The sequence below is a fragment of the Equus asinus genome, chromosome 11, assembly GCF_041296235.1.
Source record: "Equus asinus isolate D_3611 breed Donkey chromosome 11, EquAss-T2T_v2, whole genome shotgun sequence".
NCBI classification, from domain to species: Eukaryota; Metazoa; Chordata; class Mammalia; order Perissodactyla; family Equidae; genus Equus; species Equus asinus.
This window is the reverse complement of record NC_091800.1, coordinates 53,876,119-53,895,882: the sequence shown is the minus strand read 5'-3', so window position 1 is coordinate 53,895,882 and position 19,764 is coordinate 53,876,119. Positions and strand designations below refer to the sequence as shown.

The window sequence follows — 19,764 nt, the reverse complement described above, 5'->3', positions numbered from 1 at the left end:
GCATGCACCCAGCTGCTGGGCTACAGCAGGCGCCAGACACCCCCTCCTTTCTTCTTTCTGCTCCACCTCCCTAAACTGGCCAGCTCCAGCCGCAGATCGTCTCTTAGGCATCTACCTAGCTCCAGCCCTCCTACCTTCGGCTGCAAAACGAAAAAGCTCCTAAAAGCAGTAGTCACGTCTCAGGAGAAAGGCGACAGACTCTCCTTCTGGAACCAGGAGGCGGAGGCCCCCAGTTGCGCCGGCGGCGCGCGCTCCCGCGTGGGCGGGCCCCGCCCCCGCCCTCCTCGTGCGCGCCGCGGCGGACACGCGCCCGCCCCCTCGGGCGGAGACGCGCGGGGAGAGGCGCGCGGCCGCGAGCCCCGGGCGCCATTTTGGACTCGGTGTCTGGGCCGAGGCGCGGGGAACTACGCGCTGGCCGCCGCTCGCTGAAGGAGTCCCTTGCGACGACGAGGGATCCCGGGAGAAGGCCGCAGACGGCGCGGGACTGCGAAGGAAGCTTCTTTCTGGGCAGCCGGAGCCGCCGAGGTGGAGCCGCGTTGGCGCCCCACCCGGGACCGGCGCCTCGGATGCGGGCGGAGCGCGGGGGTCCGCGGCGGCGGGAGCGCGACGCGCGGGGCCCGGGGGGCCTCATGTGAGAGCCGTGGGAGCAGCCGGCGACCCCGGAGCCCGGGGTGCTGTGTGCGGGAAGCCGCCTCCGGCCGCAGGTAACGGCGGAGGGCCAGCGGCCTTCGCGGGAGCAGGGCGGGCCGGGGGCGCGGGGTCCGGGCGCGTGCGGGGCGGGGCGGGCCGGGGCGCGGCGCCCAGACCTGGGAGTTACTGGGGGCGTTTCCCCGCCGTGCCTGCTTCAAAACATGTCAACAAGGCGTGGCGCTGTGTCAGCGACCCCGCGGCCCCGCGCACGGCCTCGGTACCCTCGGCGGGGGCTGGTGACAGGCGCTGCAGGGCTCGCGCTCTCCGGGCTCTGCCCGGCGTCGACTGCGCGCGTGCTTGTAGCTGGAGAAGTGAGGGGCGTTAAGATGTCAAAACAGACTGCCAGGGGAGGCGCAGGGGAGACGTCAGGGCGAGCCAATCCGGGGAGGTGGCGCGAGGAGGCGGGCACGCCCCCGCCGCGTCGCCAAGTGGAAAACTTGGTGAACTTGTGCTGAGCAGCTCCGCGCCTGCTTGTGGCGTGAGCAGCCGTCTCAGTTCGGGTTGCAGACAGGGATCGGGAAGCAGCCTGTTAAATGATTGGCTTGCATCTCCAAGCTGAGAGGTGAGATTACTATTGTTTTGCTGCGGATGGTGTCCAATCGAATGGCCCGGATCTTTTCATTAGGCTTTTTTCTGCTGTTCCTGAAATATTTCTAAAAATGCCGTCGACTCCCAGTTATCTGCAAATGACCACTAGACGGATTTTCCCCATCACGCTCTCCCTACCGTCTTGTTCTGAGAGTTAATCTCTTTCCACTGTTTTATTCTTGTATTCCAGCCAAAGAATGCATTTTAATTTTGATATTAGTCAGAGCGAAACATGAATGGAAAGGAAATGTGATGCCCAAACAGGCGTTTTAGAGCTAAGCGCAAATGGGCTTTTAAAATTACTACATACTATAGTGTACTAAAAGTGTCTAACACAATGGGGGACACCAAACTAAGTGTTCTCTTCCGCCCTTCGTCGGATGGGCATGTTGACTGCTCATTTCAGAGTGTATGGAGATGCTGAGCGTGTTCAGTAACTCCCTGTGCTGCTCGACTAGTCTGTAGTCTTTTCTCACTAGTTTGCTTTTGGGTGCTTTGTAGAAATACCAGTCCCTCACTACGTGCTGTTGGTGGCCTAAGTTGCATCAGTTACTTATTTGGGGCCTGGAACAGTTGCAATTTGAAATTGAACTGTCAGAGCCCCGAAGGGGCCTGGTTTTGGTGCTCTGCAGTCTCAGTGTTTATTGTCCAGCTTCGTCCTCTGCACTCCTGTTCAAATGTAAGAGCTGTTTTCGCTTTGATTAAAAGTAGGAGATAAATAGTCCATTCTTTGCAGATTGGTGGATGCTCTGAATTATTTAACTTTCCATACAGCAGAGTTTCATGTGTAAAAGATTTAATAAGGTACTTCTGAAAGCAGTGTAACTTTTTGCGTGAGTAAATGAGATCATCTTGGGGAAAACTGACATTTAAAAATTTAATCAGGTGCCCACTGTGTTCTGTTATTTTCATGCATATGTGAGGATAATACAGAGATCATTTTTATTGGCATTTGGCCTTACATTTTTTTTCCGTTGCATAATATACTATAATTCTGACATGTTATAGTCATATTACATGGGACAATTTACAGACTTCTGTTCAGCTGTTCATAAACCAGTAAGTGCTTAAAATATACTTTGGTGGTCATACAGTCTTATATCCAGACGAAGAAATACTATTCCTCCGTGTTGCATCTTTCTTTTTGATATGTCAGCTTTTTTCTCCTCTCAACTTGGAAAGGTATTGAAATATACTTTGATAGACAATGAAAGTGTCTATTGTTAGATCAGCAAAGTATTAGCAAAGATAATTTTGTGAATAAGGCTGTCATTTTATTTTGTTTATATGTCCATATCTTACAAAGTAAAATGAATCATTCCATCTTTAAGTTGAATAGTTCTGGTTTTAGAAGACTTTTCTCCAGAAACAGGCAATCAGCATTCTATAATAAGGAGTAGAAATTATAAAGACAGCTTCATTCTTTTTTGAATCTTTTTATCTCAAAATTCTGAGTAGTTTTAGGTAGTCAGAAGAGAAATGATAAGCCCTGGGTAGCAAACTCTTTGTTGTTTGACCCAAATTTTATATGCTAAAATTAAAGAAAGCCTTCAGAATGAGTTAAAGCAGAAAAATGGGTCATAATGACAGTGTTATCTCAGCGTCTAGTGGGACATTATTACTAGGAGAGATTTTTTTATATTAAAGACTATGTTGCAGGTTATACTACTTTTTCTCTAAACACATTTTTAAACATGTATTCTTAGATTCACACCTAAGTTTTAGGCTTCCATAAAACTACCCTCTTCCTGTCACCTCTGTCATTCTCTTTTCTCCCTTCTTCTCCTGGTAGGATATATACATTATTTACTTCACTTAACTCACGCAGTTGGAAGTAGGAGCAATGAGGAATAGGCAGTTCATTGCACGTGTGCGAAGACCTCCTGGGCTGAGTTTAATGGCATGAAGGCCAAGGGCCTCTGCCATTGTGTTTCCCTCCAGCCTCCAATCCTCTTACAAGGTTTGCTAGCTACTGGATAGAGAGAGAGTCTGCAGAGACATATTTGGTTGAGTCATGCATGTGCACATCCTTTGACTCACGCAGAAACCAGAAATTCAAATATGCTAATGTGCCAGAAGAAGGGAGTTTGAGCCACAAGCCATCTTTTTCAAAAGCTGTGACTCCAAATCCAAACCTGCTCTGCCAGAACTGCTCTCTTGAGACAAAAGAAAAGCGTTGCAGGCTCTAAACTAGGTGGGGGTGCAGAATGCTCTGCAGTTACCCCACTTAGTGTAGAGACTGCAATACCTATTTTTCCAAACAACAAATCAAAACAGCACTTTTTTTAATCTGATTACAATGTAATTCATTGACATTAAAAGAAACCTGTAAAATATAGAGAGACATATTGGCAAAAACAAAAATTCACCTGCAATCCCACCACTATTATAATCCCATTCACTATTATAGTTACTATATTAATATGTAATTATATTACCAATGTGTGTTTCTTATACATAAGCGTGTGTTCTTGCACTCTCTCTCTTTCTCACACACTTCATTTTAAAACAAAAATAGGGTCCCTCTTTGCCTTCTGGTTGGTAACCTCTGTTTTTACTGTGTCGTGCACTTCAATGTCTTTGACACTGGACTGCTTTCCTATACCTGAATTCAACAATCATCTGTCTCCTTTCAAAAGCCCTGATATATTTAATTCCTCACAAGAACCCTATGTGTTATTATCTCCATTTTACAAACTGAAGCACAGGGAACGTCAAGTGATTTGTTCAAGGCCACATAACCAGTGAGAAGTAGAGCCAGGCTTCAAACTCAGGGAGCTTGATTCCAGAGCCCATTCTCCTTGACCATACTGCTGTTTTGCAATAAAAAGATTATTTTCAAAGAAACAAATGGAATGAAGGTAGTACAAATACACAGAATAGAAACATACCTATCATTCAGAAATAGAACTTGGGGAAAACATTTCATTAGTAAGTGATGTGTTGGAAGAAGAAACCACATTTCAGACAAACCCAATGCTTATTTTTTAAGCAGAGATTGGATTTGGCAGTAACACAAATCACAGACTGTTGAATGTGGAAACATCTGTTGGCTACTTAATTCACATCCTCTCTGGAGGTTCCTGGGACTCTGGTCTGCCCTGAATTCAGGAACTCAAATACATATAGCAGGTATCCTTAGATGACTTGTAAGAAACCTTTAAAAAGTGTCACTGTAGATTCTCTTTTATATTCCTTTTAGTTAAGTTGCCTACAACTTTTGAAATGTAGATTCTTGATTTTGTTTCAAAAATCATGAAAAACTTTTCCCCCAGGTAGTACAACATAAATACAAATATTTAAAAACACCTGTATAGAATCTCTAAAACAACAATTGGTCTCCACTGGCATTTTTCATTATATTTTGTTTTGATATTCTTCTTGAATAACTGGTCTAATTCTTCCTGCATGTTTCCGTTTGCATTTATAAACACATGTATACACATCTCAGTGACAGAAAAATGAATTTTGAATTTATTTCTATTCAAAAGTTAAGTATGAAAAAAAATGATGCATTTTTCTGAATAGGATGAAACGAGGAGGAAGAGATCATGACGATAATTCATCAGAAGAAGGTACTACAGAGAAATCCAAGAAACTGAGGACTACAAATGAGCATTCTCCAACTTGTGATTGGGGTAACCTCCTTCAGGACATTGTTCTTCAAGTATTTAAGTATTTGCCTCTTCTTGACCGGGCTCATGCTTCACAAGTTTGCCGCAGCTGGAACCAGGTATTTCACATGCCTGACTTGTGGAGATGTTTTGAATTTGAACTGAATCAGCCAGCTACGTCTTATTTGAAAGCTACACATCCAGAGCTGATCAAACAGATTATTAAAAGACATTCAAATCATCTACAGTATGTCAGCTTCAAGGTAATTCTTTAAATCCTTCTTTTAAAAACTCAAGCATATTTAGTGGCTTTTGTATACTAAACCAGTACATCTTTCCATGTCTTTAAAATAATGTCTTTTTAGGGGAAGTGCTTAAAAACTTAGAATTATCATATACCTTAGAAGCTGTCAAAAATAATTAATTTGAGCTAAATTACTCCATTATAATTATTAGTAATTTCTTAAAAGAGTAGAAGTAACCACTAAATAAGCATAAATCATAAACCAAAGCTGTCAGTCACATTGAATTATTGTGAACACAAATCTGAGGAAAGAGAAATATATAATAAAAAATGTGGAGCTTTTGATTGACTAAAACTTAATTACTGTCTCTAACAGGGACTGAGTTTTGCTTATTGATGGCTTTATCAGAGTCTTCAAAGAAAAAGATATAGACACTTTATGTAAAAGGTTTAGATGAATATATTTTAGAGAGAAATAGAAGGTACATGGAGAATGCCAAAAAGAGCAGTTTGTTTCTTTCCATTGCCAGAAAGGACGTATTGGAAATCATGCAGCAATGAGATAAATGAAGTAGGGTGGCTTTTTGAGGTTCCAGAATAGTTTAAGGAACCACAGCGGTTTGTATAAGCACTGAGGCTTGTAATGTTTTGTTTTGGAGATGAATAATGGAATGTGGGCATGTTTACTAAATCCTTAACACACCTGATACTTATTGTTGAAAAATAATGCATGAGGGGCCGGCCCTGTGGCCGAGTGGTTAAGTTCGTGCGCTCCGCTTTGGCAGCCCAGGCGCTAGTTTGGATCATGGACGCGGACATGGCATCGCTTGTCAGGCCATGCTGAGGCAGCGTCCCACATGCCACAACTAAAATATACAGCTATGTACCAGAGGAATTTGGGGAGAAAAAGCCAAAAAAAAAAAAAAAAAAGAAAGAAAAGTAATGCATGAGTACCGGATTTTCCTATGTGTAGCAGTTGTTAAACAGGTCAAGTTAAACTTAAGTTATGGTTCTTAATCCAGAGTTCCTTGCCCAAACTAGTCTTGTCTGCTCCCCAGAGTATCATTCCTTCTTAGCTGGAGATCACTTGCTTGTTCTCTAATATATGTCTGAGGAGGAGCGGAGACCTGGTGGGGGGAATGGTTGGGTGTATTATGGCTTTCTTCCCAGAAAAATGCACAAAGTCACTTAGGCCACTGGGGCTAGGATTGCTAGGTTTAGCAAATAAAAATAGAGGATGTCTAGTTAAATTTGAATTTCACATAATCAATGAATAATTTTTATTATAAATATGCCCCATGCATTATTTCAGACATGCTTAATTCTTATTTAACTGGATGACCTCTATGTTATCTGGCAATGCTAACTTAGGGGCAAGGGTTGGGGAATAATGGGAGGATCAAACAAAAATCCAGAAACTCCTCATATGTTGCCCCTACCCCACCTCCCTGTGAAGAAGCCTGAAGAGCCTTCCCTTTGTTTTCAGTTCTTTGAGTTGTCTGAGAGTGTTTTAATGGTAAATCCTATAAAAAGATGAGTATAATATGTTAATCTCATAGGTCTAAAGACCAGTTCCATCCAGTGGATTGGTTTGGTCGATGTTATTCTTTTACAGCCCTGTGACATCATTCAGCTGTATCCAACTTGTATAGCCCTCATAAAACCATTTGTCCTGTAAGCTTTAACATTTTTATTAGGAATTATTTTCCTGAGGAAATAATTTCTGATTTGCAAAAAAAAGCCACATCACAGGATTCTTCTGGGCTCTCCTGATAATATTTGTGTTTAATTCATCTCTGACTATATGCCAAAGAGGCTTGTACTCAAAGCTATTAGTGTAGAACAGTGATTTTCAAACTTTATGTGTATCAGAAATACCTAGAATGCTTGTTGAGCCAAAGATTCCTGGGTCCCACCCCTAGAGTTTCTGATTCAGATAGTCTGGGTTGGGCGTGAGAATTTGCATTTCAAACAAATGCCCAGGTGATGTTGATGCTGTTGGTCCCGGGGCCACATTTTGAGAACCACTGTTGTAGAGAAACGTAGCCAAAAGATAATAATATAAGAGCTCTGAAACTGTAATATAAATCAGTACATCAATTTTACAACCAGCTCTTCAGAACGTTCTTGGGTTATGGTAATGTACATCAATATAGAAATTAAATTAATGATACTACTTTTAAGTGTCCTGTTTAAGATGCTTTTTAACCCAGGGCACAACTTCGTTTTTGATAGAAGACTTTGTCTTATATCCTTGAGTTTTTTGGCCATATTATCCTTACCCCAGGAAATGTCTATGCAGAAGAGCATGTAGGAGCAGCTACTTCTCGATTGGTTCAGATTTTCATGCTTAACTGGTTGGAGGCTCTCATTTTACTTCACATTCAGCTTTCTTTTAATAATAGATCCCAGGTTGTAATTCACTTGAATCTTCTGAGTAAATACTCATTTATTTTCTGGTGTCTTGAAATGTGTACCATAGACACTGTATTTACGTGTATGATGGGCTCTACTGCCAAATATATAGTATTTTTCACAGATTATGAATTCATGTATTCCATTCAGTTATATAGTCAGTTTGGAATAAATCAGCTTAAAAGCTAAGTCCTTTCAACATTAAATATATGTCTTATCATAACAAAAGTCTTGACAATTGCCCTTAATGCTTCTTCAAGGGGACTCAGAAAAGGCTAACGTTGTATGTGAGGGTGGATGATTGAAAGAATAAATATTAATTCTTTAAATTATAATGCAGTAAACCAGTAACTTTCTTGCTTTTGTAAAATTAAGATATGCACAGAGAAATGTAAATATATGTATGGGTAAATGATGTTTTCTTTTCTAAGGTGGACAGCAGCAAAGAGTCAGCTGAAGCAGCTTGTGATATATTATCACAACTTGTGAATTGCTCTTTAAAAACACTTGGACTTATTTCAACTGCTCGGCCAAGCTTTATGGATTTACCAAAGGTATCTGCTGGTTTTGTTTTATTAGCTGTTAGTAAGAAATCCAGTGAAACCCTACCCATTTCTTTGACAGTGAGAGTGTAAGAAAAGTAGTATATATAATGGAAAACCACTTACTGTTTAGAATGTTAAGCAATAGGATTTTTTTAAAAGCTTTTCCTTTTTTTCATCACCTTGTGCTTCTTCATGGGTAAGGTTAAAGAGTGAATGAATTTGCAGAGGATTCTATAGGAAGTACTAAAAGAGACTAAGTAAAACTGAGAAACGAGCTTATTAGGAAAAAATATAAAGATGCTCCTTTTTGGACTCTCAGAGCAGATTGGTGAAATTATAATCAAAGAAAAGTAGACAATGTGCCAGTATTGAGAGTAGGTATAGCTTACTTATAAAATCTTTTGGTAAGTGTATAAAGATTTATTCTTGAGCAAAGTTAGTATCAGTATAGCTTGGATTAATTTACAGATTTCATTTAAGGAAAACATGTTTTTTTTGGTGAAGAGTTAACTATTTATATTCATATATATGTTCTCACATGATCCTGCAGGTAATTCGAGATCGTCTCTCTCTTTAATAACTGTTGTCTTAAAAAAGAAAAATAAATGTGCATTTATAGAAAGGCAACTGATAAAGGCCCCTGAGTATGTCAGCTGATGTTCAGTAGGTTAGCACCCAACAATAATTTGAAAGTTTTTTCCAAAGTACACCATGATCTAAAATATAGACACCCCTTTAAACACCTTTACTAGGATGATTCAGGACGAAATATTAGAAAATGGAGTGTATATTATAACCCAGGTGGTTCAATGGAATATCAGTATCACCAGTTGATTTCAGTCTTAATTGATTTTTAAAAAGGCTCATTAAGTATGTATATTTGAGATAAAATGTTTTCCTCGTGTAAAATAAGGGAGGTAGGCAAGAGAATCTCTGTTCATTTCAATATAAGATTCTAAGTACATGTGTTAGATCACAGTGATTCTCAAACTTAATGTGCATAAAAATCATCTGAGGAACTTCTGAGTTCTGGATTATTATTCCTATTCCAAATCTCCCCTTCCTAAGAGCAGTCCAGGTGATTCTGATTAAGATGGTTCAAGGACCTCTAAGAAGCACTGAGTTACATGGTACAGTAGCACCTTGTTCAAGGTTCATATGGGAAACGAAACATTCTGAATTGATTTTCTATGTTCATACCACAGTTAAAAAAGAAATATACATATGGCATCTATAAAACATTGCATATTAAAAGATATGTTGAACATAATTTAGTTTCCTCCTTTTTCTTATTACTCAGGATTATTCTTATGCATATCTAGGACAAATACTATGCTTATATGCAGTAGTTTTGTCTTTGGGAACTATTGATGCATCTAGGACTACTTCCTTCTTATTAAATGGGCCTAGGATACTTATACTTTTTTCCTTTTTTTCTTTCCTATTATGGCTGTTGTAGGAGGTTGAAATAGGGTGTGGCTATGTCTTGGAAATCCTGGGAGAACTGAAGAGAACATGAAAGAAGTATATTTGACCAGAGCTAAATCTGAGGGAAATGGGAAAAGAAGGCAGTGATGCAGTCATGAGTATACTAGTGAAGAAATATGATTGTGCAAATATAATTGAGTTTGATATGAAAATATTAGGAGACACATGTTAACATTTAAGTAGTTCAACAGTTACTTAATCAAAATTTAAGTAGTTAGCCCATTATTTAATCACAGTAGGGAAAAGTTTTAAGTTAGAGAATGTGACCAGAAAGATAATGTTTCATTGTAGTTTCTTGGCTGTTAGCCTGCCCTTATCCCTTTTCACTGCTGTAGGGAATTTATAAAGCTAAGTGGAGGGTGAGATTGGTTATGTGGAGGAGCGAGTTGGCACATGTATTGGCCTCTCTTTCCTTTCTCTCCTGGATTCTTTGTCCCTTGATATGCCTTCTTACCTTGGATTCAAAGTTACACACTTTAACCATGCTTTAATTCCTGTTTCCCTACAGCGGTTCCTTTAGGTCAGATTCTGTGTCCAACAGATAGTTATATGTATATAATAAATGGTATGATACTAATTGGTACATTTGTGGGAAAAATACATTAAAATAGGCTTGAAAGTATTGTGGATAACGTAACATATTTAAAGGAGTTTTAAATTTAGAATTTTATCTAGGTATGATATTGAATATTTTTGAATCAAACTTTGTGTTTCCATATTCCAAACAAGTCTTTCATAGCTTCTGAGTCGATTGTTATTTTAATTTTTAATGATTATGCCAATAGTTATTTCTATTTTAATGGCCATTACCATCAGACCAAAAAAGAATGCATTTCAGTTTTATAAACCACTAGAGTAGGGTTTCCAGATAAGGGGATGTGAAGTATCTGAAAGGTATTCTCATCCTGGATTCCAGAATTCCTTTTTACTTACCAATGATTGTTGTGATTTAGAGACACTCATCCTAAGGCTTGAAATCTTCTTTTTTCTCCTACAGGTAAAAAGGCTCTTCTTAAAGATGGCAGATAGTCACCTCTCTTTTTTACCATACTCCCAACAAGAGTGAGGGGATGCTACCCCTAAAATAGTTACGAAATAGATCATTATCATTCAGATGAACCATACATGTATTATATGAAAACCCCTCATTTCGCATTTGTAAAAATTTAAACAATGTTTTAATTTTTTTGCTTTTCAGTCTCACTTTATCTCTGCACTGACGGTTGTGTTTGTAAACTCCAAATCCTTGTCCTCACTTAAGATAGATGATACCCCAGTAGATGATCCATCCCTCAAAGTACTAGTGGCCAACAACAGTGATACGCTCAAGCTGCTAAAAATGAGCAGTTGTCCTCACGTCTCTCCAGCAGGTACATTGTGTTTTTTGCCAGATAACATTTTAGTAAAGTGTATTGATATGTGTATCAAATAAGAAAAATGTTGATTATTAACCTTGAAGGTGAGTTAATATAATTATTTTGTCTCTTTTGCATAAAGATATTTTTAATGTCATAATAGCATAAATTTTGTAGCATTCCTACCCTAGACACTTAGTTTCAACTTACTGTCTAATCTTATTTGGTAATTTGTGTCCAACTTATGCTAGAAAATGGATAAATTAAAAAAATAAAACAAAAAGACAATATGAAGTCTACTTGAGGTGCCCCTTTAGGTAAAACAGAATTTTCTCTAATTGTAGTTGAGCTAACTGGGTAGATTTTGAGTCAGAGCAGTCTCATAATTACTTTCCTTCTGACTACTTAGAGAGAGAAGAGTTGTGTTGAAGTTGTTGCCTTGACCTTTTGCATGATAATACTTTCCTAAGTTGAATTTTAGAGCCCATCAAATAGGAGAATAACATTATAAAATCTCTTTCCAACTTTTCACATATAGAATTTCTGTGCATTATTGCATTATCAGTTTGAGACAATTTAAATTCCAAGTGGTTTGTATTGTAAAGTAAGTATAAACCTGCACTTCATATTACTCTCTGAGCTTCACTCCTGACTCGTCCTCCCACTATTGACATCCCTCCCTATCCTGTGACTGTGTTATTTGGGAAACCTGTTTTTAAGGGACAATGTTAAATCCTTGATCTCTTTATGGAGAACACTTCCCACCTTCTTGCCAGAACTAAAGCCTGGCCTTCCCCCAAGAAAATGATTCCCTCTTGGATGGAGATTACTTGCTCCTTCTCCCATGTCTCCTACACAAAGGGTCTTGGTGATGGGAATGGCTAGATCTATTGCAGTGTTTTCCTAACCACTTCTGCCACTTCTAGATTATCACTGAAGGTGGTAATCTAAATAAATTAGAAGTTAAGAAGAATGGGCTTTGGGAGTTACTACTTATGTGACCGTGGTCACATTTTCCTGTCTACTGTATAGGTTTGCTATGAGAGTAAGGTCCATACTTCGTAGCTTCATAGTGTACAATGTCCCTTGTATCCTGACCTTTACCTATCTCTTTAATCTTTTTTGCTACTTACTCACATGCAGCTTGTACTTGAGCCCCACACAACTACAGTTCTTTGTACCTGTGTAGTTAGTACACTATACGTTGTGGGATACCTTTTTATTTTTCCACTTCTTCATCTAGCTAACTCCAACCCAGCCTTCACAGTTCAGCTCAAGTGTTGCGGTTTTGTTCCTGTTTCTCTTCCTCTCTGGTTTAGATCCCCCACCGGTTGTTTCCATAGCTCTCTGAACATAACTTGTAGCACTTACCACACTGTATGAGAGCCTTTGTGTCTCTGCTTTCTCTGTAAGACTGTGAGCTCATTGTTCTCTTTATCCTGGTACACCCCATGTTCACTTGTATTTATTAAATACACACATCAGTTCTGATAATGCAGTATAAGCTTGCTTTTGGACTAGATGTTCAGGAAGAGGAGGGAAGAGGAAGAGCACTTGTAATACTTTTTAATTTAAGAGTATAACTATAAAAGATTTCAGTTTAAAATTTAACTTATTTGTATATTTTCTTTCTGTCCATATTTGGACAGATTTTTTTCTCTAAGTTGAAATTAAGGACTATTTTCTATTCTTTCTTCACTAACATTTTATCAAACTTTTTTCCCATTTCATATAGTCCTTATAATTGTCTATTACGGGACCTCTAGGCACCATTTGACATTAGTGACTGTTGCCTCTTTGATATCATACTCATGCCTTTCCTCCTTCCTCTCTGATTGTTCCTACTCTGTTTCCTTTGCTTGTTTTTCTTTTCATTCCTTATGTTTTGGTGTTTCACTGTGTTCTTTACTGAGTCCTTTTCTGTTGTACTCCGTAAACTTTGGGCTGTCTCTTCATCATCGATGGCTTCAATTACGTTCTGTGTGTTGATACCTCCTCCTTTTGGTGTCTCTGGAACTCCAGAGCTATGTGTTGAGCTGCCGATGGCCCAGTGCCTCTAGAATGTCTTGCCGCTACTTCAGATTAATGAACTTCTTTTTTCCCCATCCAGATCTCTTGCTTGTCCCCTTTTACTGTTTCAGTGAATGGCACTATCCATCTAGTTGTCAGGGATCTAGCAGACAGGTCGTTGATTTCTCCTACCCTTACTTTCTACATCCCTTCAGTCACTGAGGTGTGGTGACTCCATCATTGAAACATACCTTGAATCTCTATGCTATGGACTGAATGTGTGGTTCTCCTCACTTCCCTCCCAATTCATATGTTGAAGCCCTAATCCCCAGTGTGATGGTGTTTAGACGTGGGTTGGAGCTAATTAGGTCATAAGGGTGGAGCCCTCATAAATGAGATTAGTGCTCTTATAAGAAGAGAAAGGAGAGATGATCTGTCTTTCAGCCATATGAAGACACAGTGAGAAGGTGGCCATCTACAAATTGAGAAGAATTGTGGTCCTCACCAGAAACCGGCCATGCTAGTACAGTGATCTTGGACTTCCAACCCTCTGAACTATGAGAAATAAATGTTTATTATTTAAGCCACCCAGTCTATATATTCTGTTAGGCAGCCCAGACTGACTAAGACCACCTACCTTTCTTCATCTCCACTGTTGCTACTCTAGTCCAGGCCCCCATACTCTTTGTGCAGCACCCTCTTAACTGATTTCCCAACTCGCATCCTTGCTCTTTGTTAATCTCATTTCCATGCTACAGCCAGAGTAATCTTTCTAAAATATAAATCTGATTTTTTTCTCCAGCCTCCCTTGGAACTTCTCACTGTGCTTTACATAAGATCCGAATTCCTTTCCAAGGCTGACAAAGTCCTATATAATCTGGTCCTTGCCTATCTATTGGGCTTCATCCTTTAAGATACTCTCTTACTTGCATACTGTGTGTTGAGCTCCCTTCAGCTTAGAATACTTGTGTTTTCTTCCAAGTCTGGGTATTCACACAGGAAATAATACTCACTTTCCTTCTCCACGCGCCTTTTGCGCTAGCTTAATCCTTCTAATTCTTTAGGTCTCACTGTATTACTTCTCGGAAATCTTCCCTGATTCCCTTGTTATGACTCCCAGAGCATTCTTGTTTAATTACCTGCTGCCTTCTATTAGGGATAAGGATGTCATTCCTGTTGTATCTTTACCTTTGTAGCACCAATGCTTGACGTATAAGACACTCATTAATTACCAGATGACCTAATGGTCATTTACTTAGTATTCTACCTTGTTGACAAGCCAACATTTGTCTTATAGTTCTTTTAAGGTTGGACACTTAACTTGGTTCCACATTTTTGCTGGCATTAAAAAAACAAACTATTTTGGCACATAACAGTTTGCTTCTATTAATTTCTTCCTTAGGACAAATTAAGAAGTGGAAGAGCTAGATCAGAGGGTCCAGATCTTTTTAATGCTTTTTGCTGCCTTTTTTCCAAATGAGTTTTCTGAATTTATAATACCAACAATGGATTTCTATACCAGTTTTGTAACAGCTTTAATTGAGATATAATTCATATACCATACAGTTCACAATTTATTGGCTTTTAGTATATTGACGGAGTGCATCCATCACTACAATCAATTTTAGGATATTTTTGTTAATTATCTCAAAAAGAAACCACGTACCTCTTAACTGTCACCCCTGCCCCCCAGACCTTCATTGCAACCAGCCCTGGGCAACCACTAATGTACATTCTGTCTCTGTAGATGTGCCTATTTTGGACATTTCATATAAATGGAATCATACTATATGTGGTCCTTTGTGACTGGCTTCTTTCACTTAATGTGATGTTTTCAAGGTTCATCCATGTTGTAGCATGGATCATTATTTCATTTCTTTTTATTGCCAAATAATATTCTGCTGTATGGATATACCACATTTATCCATTGATCAGTTGATGAGTATTTGGGTTGTTTCCACCTTTTGACTGTTCGGGATATTGCTGCTATGAAAATTCATATAGAAGCTTTGTGTGGACATATAGTTTAATTTCTCTTGAGGATATATGTGGGAGTGGAATTGTTGAATTATGTATTAACTCTGTTTAACCATTTGAGGAATCGCCAGACTGTTTTCCAAAGCAGCTGCACCATTTTACATTTCCACTTGCAGTGTGTCAGGGTTCCATCTTTTCCACATCCTCACCAACACTTATCTTTTTGATAATAGCCATCCTAGTGGGTGTGAAGTGGCATCTCACTGTGGTTTTGATTTGTATTTTCTTGATGACTCAAATGTCTTTTCATGTGCTTTTGGCCATTTGTATATCTTCTTTGAAGAGTTGTCTATTCAGATCATTCACTTATGTTTTAATTAGGTTATTTGTCTTTTTATTATTGAGTTGTAATAGTTTACCAGTTTTATCTTGGAAACTATTTTGTGTTCAGTACTTAAACACTTTAACTCTGTATTAGTTTTCTATTGTTGCATAACTAAGAACTACAAATTTAGTAGCTTAAACCAAAACTCATTTATTAGCACCACAGTTCTGTTGGCCAGAGCTATAGGTGTGGTTCAGCTGGCTTCTCTGAGGCTAGAGAAACTGATTCTCTCTGAATTCCTCTTCTGCAACCAGCCAGAAAAACTCTTGGCTTTTAAAGGGCTCATGTGATTCGATTAGAACCACCTGAATAATGTTATTTTAAAGCCAGCTGTGCTGTATAACATAACATAATCATGGGAGTGATATCACATTCACAGATCCCAGGAATTAGGGCATGGAATCTTGGGAACCACTTTTAGAATTATGCCCACCACAACTACTTTAGTAGTATTAGTGATATCTCAAAGTTTCCTTTGTTTGCATCTTTGGTTACCATTTCCCATCTGTTTGTTTTCTTTTTATATCTGGCTTTATGAGATTGCAGAGAACATTGATGTGCTCAGGTTACCTTGGGTGATCGGGGTTCATTTCAAAGTATATACATACCTCGTGGAGAATAAAAACTTTGCATTGGCTGAAGAGTGAAGCACAGATGTCTTTTACTCTCTCTTCTGCTGACTCTCTTATTACTAATGATTCCATTTATCTCTTCACTGATTCTGTTGCCTGTATTCTGCCACTGCTGTACAGCTTTTGGCTTATTGGTGGCCTCTGTCTTGTCACTTCTTGAGCAGTAGTTAAGCACATGAACTTGAGAGTCACACAGTCTGTTTGAATGCTAGCTTTGCTAACTTTAGCTAGCTGCCTCAACTTCAAAATAGAAATACTTATTTTCTAGATTTATTGGAGTATTTGTGGTGTAACATGTCTGGTACCTAACATACTTGTACAATAAATAGTAGATATGATGTGTTTGGTTGTTCTTATCCTTGTTTCCAAACACAATGAAATGGTTTGAGTGGGCCATTTACCAAGTAGTTTGGGGTGTCTCCTTGGGGCAGAGTTCTTATACTAGGCCACTTCAGAGATCAGATATTGACCTTTGGTGAAATCATCTGCTGCTAGGGGTTTGGGGAAGTTTTGAAGCCTAGTAAGCCTAAGTATATAGGGAACCATTTAAGGAACTGCTTTCTGTGTATGTGTTAGAGCTTTAAAAGTCATAGTGTCTATTTCCATTAATGTGAATTGGGTAGTTATCTTTTGACTCCTTTATCAAGTGGTATCTTGGTATTTTTAAAGAAATTTGACAAGGTTATTATATACTATTAGCAGTTAAACTCTTTGTTGCTCCTTTGATGAAAATCTTTTTAATTTTTCAAATGTTTTATTTAGTTACATCAGTCATATTTGATATGGTTTTACCTCATCTGTTTTTTTTTATTAGGAGTAGGTTTTGAATTTCAGAAAATGTCCTCTGACCTCTTTTTGCAATGATCATTTAATTTTTCTTCCTTAACCTATAAGTTTACTGTTAGTAATCAGTTTTTTTAAAAATAGACACTGTCCGTGCATTACTGGGATAAACCTTACTTAGAGTCATGATATATTTTAAAATGACAGTTATTTATTAATAATTTATGATTATTCTGAGTTAAGTGAGCTTCATTTCTTCTTAAGGTATCGGATTTAGAATTGGTCTCATTTTCTTGTAGACAAAATTAGTAATAGATTTTTAAGTGTGACTTTCTGCTCTGTTCAACCATACAACTGAATTTTAAATTGTATAGCTTTGTGGTAAGGGAAATATGGTAAAATTTTATTGTGGGATATGTATTTGATTAAATTTTTGAACAGATGATGAACTTGTACAAAAATTTGTAAATAACTACGTATTTTTTCTTCCAAGGTATCCTTTGTGTGGCTGATCAATGTCATGGCTTACGTGAATTGGCCTTGAATTACCACTTGTTAAGTGATGAATTGCTGCTTGCTTTATCTTCTGAAAAACACGTTCGATTAGAACATTTGCGTATTGATGTAGTCAGTGAGAATCCTGGACAGACACACTTTCATACTATTCAGAAGAGCAGCTGGGATGCTTTCATCAGACATTCACCCAAAGTGAACTTAGTGATGTATTTTTTTTTATATGAAGAGGAATTTGATCCATTTTTTCGGTATGAAATACCTGCTACCCATCTTTACTTTGGGAGATCAGTAAGCAAAGATGTGCTTGGCCGAGTGGGAATGACATGCCCTAGACTAGTTGAACTAGTAGTGTGTGCAAATGGATTACGGCCACTTGATGAAGAGCTAATTCGCATTGCAGAACGTTGCAAAAATCTGTCAGCTATTGGACTGGGGGAATGCGAAGTCTCATGTAGTGCCTTTGTTGAGTTTGTGAAGATGTGTGGTGGCCGCCTGTCTCAATTATCCATTATGGAAGAAGTATTAATTCCTGACCAAAAGTATAGTCTGGAGCAGATTCATTGGGAAGTGTCCAAGCATCTTGGTAGGGTGTGGTTTCCAGACATGATGCCCACTTGGTAAAGACTGAATGATGTAGGGCATGATGAATAGCACCTTAACTTTAAGCATATTGTATTATAATAAAAGTTTTATTTCTTGTAGTTCTACTATTTTGTGGCATGGAAATTTGATATCTGCATTGAGTATATAAGGACGGTTTATTGGAGGACCCACGGACCAGTTTTGGTCAGAAAACATCTGTCTCTTTAGCCTAACAGCAGTCAAATGTCAGAAAAGTTTTTTAAAAATGTGGTTCAGATCTGAAAGTAATAACCAGTTATAAAGATTAAAATGTTACAGTCTGAAGGAAGCAAAACATATAATATCCAAGAAGTGAGTACTAATAGATTTTCCAAAATGTTATGTTCTCTATGCATTTTTTTAAAAATGAAACTTGACATTTTAGGGTCTTCAGTTATACTTACACCTGTTATAAGGTGTTTAATATAGCTCAGGAAAGTGAGCATTTTGTGAGAAAAATGTAGGATATATTGTATCTAATGAAAGAGATTGGTTGAATGTTCTCAAATGTTACAGAGCTATTTAAAGAGGTATATATAGATAATTGGAATACTTAGAAAACTGATGTCACACAGTTGTTAGCACAGAAGGATAATAAACAGAACCAAGATCAAATTAAAAGAAAATAAGTGGAATAGAAGGGAGGCAGTGTTTAGCTTTGTATAAATTTCTGTTTCCTCTATAATCTGCCAAACCATATAATTCTTTTCTGTGATATGTTACTATGTATATGGCACTTGAGGCATCATATGTAAAGTAAGGAATGCTTTACCAGTTCTCCTTGGTTTTGTTTATCTTTGTTTAAACTAGTTTTGAAGTGTTATATAACAATTGAAATGCTAAGCTTATCTATTTTAAAAAGCCAAATTGAAATAATTAAAGGTAGAATTTTAAAATGTTGATAAATTGTTTCCATGAAAGAATATTAGTCTCCACTGAATTTTAGTGGTGGCTCATTTTTCCATTTTGGAATTATATAGTAATGTAAGTAGAATTTTCAAAAATCATAAAAGCACCAATGTACAGTTCAGCATAAAGAGTAAATTTAAAAGATATATTTAAATTCATAATCATATTTTTGAGTAAGTATTGCTCAGTGAACTGGAAAGTTTTAATAGAAAAATGTCTGCAATTTTGTGATTGTTAATTTGGTTAAAGTGCTATTTTATATTATTTAAGTTAGGTAGCATTTTTATTACTTTCATATGAATAAAGGTAATTCATATATTGTAGAATCTGTAAAAATATTAAGTTTTGGGCTACACTGAGTTTTAGATATTATATAAACTTTGATTCTGAGCACTAGTGCTAGTAGATATCACCCCCCAAGGGGAATTAGAAGTGATTTGCCCCCAATGGAATATATTAATACTTGAGACTTGGAGAAAGCATTTCCGTAGTTATGGAAGCTAATAGTTTTACAGATTGAATCTATTTTTAAAATAGATTACCTTCCTAAGAATAAAGTAAAAGGTGATTTTCTACATAATTTATGCTTTTCAAAAGTGATGGTATTCTGGCCACATAAAAATGAGATGAGGAAAGGCTGATCCAGACTTAGACATGAAAAGCAATTATTGTAATCTTTTCCCCTCTTACTAAATAGTAAAAAGCTTTGATTGTACAAGAAATACTGTGTTAGTGGATAAAGTTATTTTTCCTTGAATAACTTTGGAAAATGGATTTGGCAGTACATAATCAGTTCTACTAACCAAAGCTTTATTTGGAAATTTACTTTTTGTACAAATTGAATTATATAATGCTTGAAATACTTTAAGTTACTTTATAAGCAAAATGCATAGCACTTGATTTGTTTATACTGTAAAGTATGTTAAATGCTTTTATCAGTTTCAGAATAAAGATAGTTACTAATGCTGTTGTTATTACAATTCTTCAGAACT

At 37.9% G+C, this 19,764-nt stretch overlaps 1 protein-coding gene across 1 annotated transcript; it reads left to right on the top strand.

Moving 5' to 3' along the window:
• The first annotated feature begins 352 nt into the window (after window positions 1-352).
• FBXL3 (F-box and leucine rich repeat protein 3) lies at window positions 353-19,737 on the top strand. The gene is made up of 5 exons (XM_044779851.2): window positions 353-704; window positions 4,807-5,155; window positions 7,983-8,105; window positions 10,783-10,954; window positions 17,220-19,737. The coding sequence occupies exons 2-5, from the start codon at window positions 4,808-4,810 to the stop codon at window positions 17,861-17,863; spliced, it is 1,287 nt and encodes a 428-aa protein (XP_044635786.1). The 5' UTR covers window positions 353-704; window position 4,807; the 3' UTR covers window positions 17,864-19,737.
• The last annotated feature ends 27 nt before the right edge of the window (window positions 19,738-19,764 follow it).